The sequence below is a fragment of the Trypanosoma rangeli genome (genome assembly GCF_003719475.1).
Source record: "Trypanosoma rangeli strain AM80 chromosome Unknown Tra_15.4_contig_00847, whole genome shotgun sequence".
Lineage (NCBI taxonomy): Eukaryota > Euglenozoa > Kinetoplastea > Trypanosomatida > Trypanosomatidae > Trypanosoma > Trypanosoma rangeli.
This window is the reverse complement of record NW_021706606.1, coordinates 1-1,814: the sequence shown is the minus strand read 5'-3', so window position 1 is coordinate 1,814 and position 1,814 is coordinate 1. Positions and strand designations below refer to the sequence as shown.

General features: G+C 51.8%; 1 protein-coding gene across 1 annotated transcript in view; it reads right to left on the bottom strand.

Moving 5' to 3' along the window:
• TraAM80_10232 (group II trans-sialidase superfamily) overlaps nt 1-1,504 on the bottom strand; it is a gene marked incomplete at both ends in the record, with an annotated part of 2,523 nt that extends 1,019 nt beyond the window's left edge. Inside the window, one exon of the mRNA XM_029386869.1 lies at nt 1-1,504. This exon is cut by the window's left edge and continues 1,019 nt beyond it. Within this exon, the coding sequence (XP_029233265.1) occupies nt 1-1,504 (1,504 nt within the window).
• Between the last annotated feature and the right edge of the window lie 310 nt (nt 1,505-1,814).

The window sequence follows — 1,814 nt, the reverse complement described above, 5'->3', positions numbered from 1 at the left end:
CGTATGATTCCGACCCCGTGAACTTAAAGCCATTTTCGACCTTCTTTGCATTCGTCACAGTTGCATCCACGCAATGGTACGCGTCGTTCCAAGTTCCTTCACCCGATGCATCCGACAAGAATCCAATCAGACCGGCCGTGGGCACCGACGACTTGGAGAGGAAGGAGTCCATTTTTGCCCAAGTCTCCAAGATGGACGTGATCGTCTTCAGCTGCTCCGTTAGGGGAGCAAGAACCAGGCTGCTTGCCCTGAAAGAGCCCCTCTCTTGTAAAAAGTACAACGCATTTTTCGAATAGAGCAGGGTGTTGCCAGACGTCGGTGTCGTGACAGTTTCCATGGAAATGGGCCCGACGTGAAACGTGTGGTTGTTGTCAGTGAGCCAAAGGTGAGACACGGTGGCTTGCAACGTGCCCCCAGGGGGAATCTCTTCCTGAGTGTACAGCATGACCTTCTTTCCAGCAATGGTCGCAGTGGTGATGGACCCCACTCTCTCAGCTGTTCGCAAAGAGTTTGGTAAAAACCTGGGCTGCACGCGTGTGAGTGTCCTGACAGTCTCCCTCCACATTGCCCCCATGTCCCTCGACTCGAACGCCCTTAAGAAAGAATTGCATTTGGCAACCATGACAAGCTGCCCCTGCTCCCATTCGACGATGAGGGGGTCAGTGCACCCCACGGGGAGCATCCCATGTGGAAGCAACCAATTTTTGCCGTCGTCCTTCGAATAAATGATCATGGACACAGCTTCGTCGTCTCCTGTCCTCCTCGCCGTCACAGGAAACACAAGCGTACCATCCTCCATCACAACGCCCGAGCCACCACCACCAACAAACTGCTCCAGGCCACGTTGTTCAGCAGATAGGCCGATCTGTGGTACAAGCGAGGTGGGTTCGCCCCATTGGATGAGTTTATCTTGCGTGGCCTCACCCACGAGCAAATCAAGACTCTGGGAGGATTTAATCCACCTATCCGATAAAGGATCATACTTCTGATGATAGCCCCCCACAAATAGAAAGACCTTGTTGCCCTTTGTAATTGTTGTGGGTCGGACCGCATATCTCACACGGTCGTTATGCTCCCCTTTCATGGTCGTGTTAAAGATGTTGTACGCCATCCATTCGTTTGCACGGACCTTAGCGACAAAAGACGACCAGCTCTCCGCAGAGTCAACGTACCCCGCCACAACATCAGCGTAAATGACCGAAGTTTGTGTCTGATGGGTGCGTTGAAAGAAGATGTTACCCTCGGCAAGTGCAACCAACACTCCACCAGCACTGGCGAGGGAGGGGTAGGCAAAAGAATCCTTCGTTTGACTATGGCCTTGTGTTTCCACAATCGTTCGACGCGGTACAAAAAGATCAACAGGGTCCGGTATTTGCACTTCCTTTGGTTTGTTCCCCTCAGCGTGCACAGCCGTACTGCCAAAGCATATCAACAGCACGCAGAGGAGCTGCACCGAAAAAGAAAACAGATGACGGCACATGTTGGATCGTCGCTGCTCACTCATTCTTTTCCTTCCCTCGTTGTGGTGCATCCGCTCAGGCCGCGACGATTGCGTGTGTGTTTGCGTGTGTGTTGCTGGTGGTGACTGCAGAACCTTTCAATGTGCACAGCAGCAAGTAGCGTTTGGTCTCTTTCCTTCCAAGTGTGTAGACAAAGTAAATTGAGAAAGGCAAAATGGCAGTGAGGCAAAAGAGCAAACAGAATGAAACAATGGGCACTATCTGCAGTCACAGTGAGCCAATACATCGTCATTGTCCCCGCAGTCACTACGCTTGTAGCGCCTCCCAGTAAGATAGCAAGCAAACAACAAGTAA